This window comes from Mizuhopecten yessoensis, unplaced genomic scaffold, assembly GCF_002113885.1.
Source record: "Mizuhopecten yessoensis strain PY_sf001 unplaced genomic scaffold, ASM211388v2 scaffold9331, whole genome shotgun sequence".
Taxonomy (NCBI): Eukaryota; Metazoa; Mollusca; class Bivalvia; order Pectinida; family Pectinidae; genus Mizuhopecten; species Mizuhopecten yessoensis.
The window spans coordinates 694,901-697,362 of record NW_018407994.1 but is presented as its reverse complement, the minus strand read 5'-3'; the positions used below and the strand labels follow the sequence as shown (position 1 = coordinate 697,362).

Sequence of the window (2,462 nt, the reverse complement as noted above, 5' to 3'; positions counted from 1 at the left end):
GTGGAGGACTACTTCATCGGTGCTGTGTTACCCCCCCATCTGTCGCCCTTCGTAGAGGAACAGGAAGATGACTACATACCGCCGGAGAGGCTGGCCCTCCTTAGCCGACAGGACGGTGGCGAGGACTCAGGTACTGAATCGGTGACCTGTGAAGTGATGGCCAAGTGTTTAACTGTCCGAACCTTAATACGGCAATCTCGAAATACAGGTCCTCTTGACCTTTTGTATTGAGAGTGATACAGAGGCAGCGTTGAATAAGATCTGATAAAATCCTATTAAAACAGAGCCGCTATACTCTGTATAGGAAAACAGTATTTGGTGCTTTGCAAGGCAGAAACTTCAAAATACACTGCCATACTGTGTTGATTGTTTTAATTGTATATATCTGTGTAGAGGTTTATCATAGGGGTTCAGATAACAGTTCCTGTAATGATTTTACTTTTTACCGAAGCCTTTCCTTATAACAATGTAATCCTTCTATTTTTCCTGCGTGTGCTGCATTTTGAGAATGCAGTTTATCGTCAGGAGTTATTAATATTTGTATTTAAAGGGGCAAATTTGGAAAAACCACATTTTCAATTGGGATTGGGTCCTTTAATTGGACCTAAAAAGTATCCTGATAAACCGCTGCTGTGTTCTATTTATCATACAATTACAAAGCCTTTAACCATGTATTATTTGTGTACATAAATTGGTGCTTTATAGAGTATAAAACCCAGGTGCTTTATCAAATATCGTGTGAAAATCATAATAATGATGGCAATAGCTAGTCAAACAGGCAGTTGGGGATGCAATCGTTGTAAGTTCAGTTTTCAATTATAAAAAGGGTGCTTTGATAAAATGTTTCAGGAATATATATCATCGTTATACACCAAGTAGAAGGTGCTATGTGATAGGTTCAGTGCTTTCAGTGTCCCCAGCAAGGCAACATAGTGACTTAACTCATTCACCCCTGAAGTTTCATAATGAACTATGCCAACCTTTGAATTGGAAGAGTTCAAATGTGTTTTAGGGGTGAATGAGTTAATTTAAAGTTACGGATCAGTACTTCTGTTGATGTTGTTGTGTCATCTTTTTATTGTATGATATATACTCTATTAAAGTTAATAAAGATTTTGAACACTGTTGAATTTAACTGCCAATCGACGGAGATTAAACAAGGGCCGACATTTCGTGTTTTACAATATGAAATGTACATACAGTACATGATTAATGTGTGGAAGATGAAATTCTGAAAATAAAGCATGGAATATCTTAATATAGGGACAGTGAAATGGTTTTGGTAATAGCATAATGAATTATTTTCTCGATCTTAAGAAACTAGTCGCTTTTGTATGATTGTTGAGATTTATATGTTGATAATGGAAATCTCTCTCACCAATACCTTAATTACCTTATCTTCAAAACTCAAAGGTTCCATCCTCGAGTTTGTCATGACAAAAGAAAAGTAGCCAACATGACATCGTCTGTATGGGGATGTAAAGTTTGGTACTTGTTTCCTGATTCAATATATTTAAAATCAGGAATAAGTATTGAAGTCAAAAAAGTTGGCTACTTATTCCAGTAATTATTATTAGTTAACTTCAGGAGATGATAATTGATTAAAACGTTTTGCCTTTTTGTAGGAGTAGGAGAGGAGGATGAACAGAATGATGATGAGGAGGAGGAGGAGGAGGAGGAGGAAGAAGGTATGTTGATTTTATGAACATAATACAGAATTAGATTGAACTATCACAGGTATATTAAACAATCATTCAAGCATATATAGTATATTCAGCAATATTTTTTACTTTGTTTAAAGAACAGGATTGAAATCATCTGTTGCTATCAAAATGCAAGATGAATTACAGGTGAGCGACAGGCCCATTGGGCCCCTTATTCACAAACATGACCCACACTTAAGGGTCAAGGTAATAATAGGAGGTAATTTGTTTTCTACATATATGTGCAGCAATACAGGGTTATCTCAAGGTCATGAAAGGTCACATTTATCGTTTTTGTGTCGCCTGCGAAAAGCTGGTGACACATAGGTATTGCTTTGTCGGCGGCAGCGTCCGAACAGAGGTTTTCGTGCGATAACTTGAGTTTCCTTATGCCGATCAAACTCAAACTTCATGCAGTGCTTCCTTACCAAAAGTGCTTGTTTGGGTTTGCTTTTCAGGTCCAAAGGTCAAAGGTCAAGGTCACTGTTACTATAAATAGAAAATCTGTTTTCGTGTGATAACTTGAGTTTCCTTGGGCCGATCAAACTCAAACTTCATACAGTGCTTCCTTACCAAAAGTGCTTGCTTGGGATTGCTTTTCAGGTCCGAAGGTCAAAGGTCAAGGTCACTGTTACTATAAATAGAAACTTCACTTAAACTGTATACTTGACGGCTTCGATCTACCACTTGACCCACCGTGTATACCTCTGAAATGCCGTCTTACTCCAAATGTTATTGACAACGCTAGCTGTTTAACAT

The 2,462-nt window shown here is 37.4% G+C and overlaps 1 protein-coding gene across 1 annotated transcript in view; it reads left to right on the top strand.

Moving 5' to 3' along the window:
• LOC110457830 (pescadillo homolog) overlaps window positions 1–2,462 on the top strand; it is a 34,811-nt gene that overhangs the window by 27,039 nt on the left and 5,310 nt on the right. Inside the window, exon 14 of the mRNA XM_021509258.1 lies at window positions 1,640–1,688. Within this exon, the coding sequence (XP_021364933.1) occupies window positions 1,640–1,688 (49 nt within the window). The remainder of the gene's footprint in view (window positions 1–1,639; window positions 1,689–2,462) is intronic.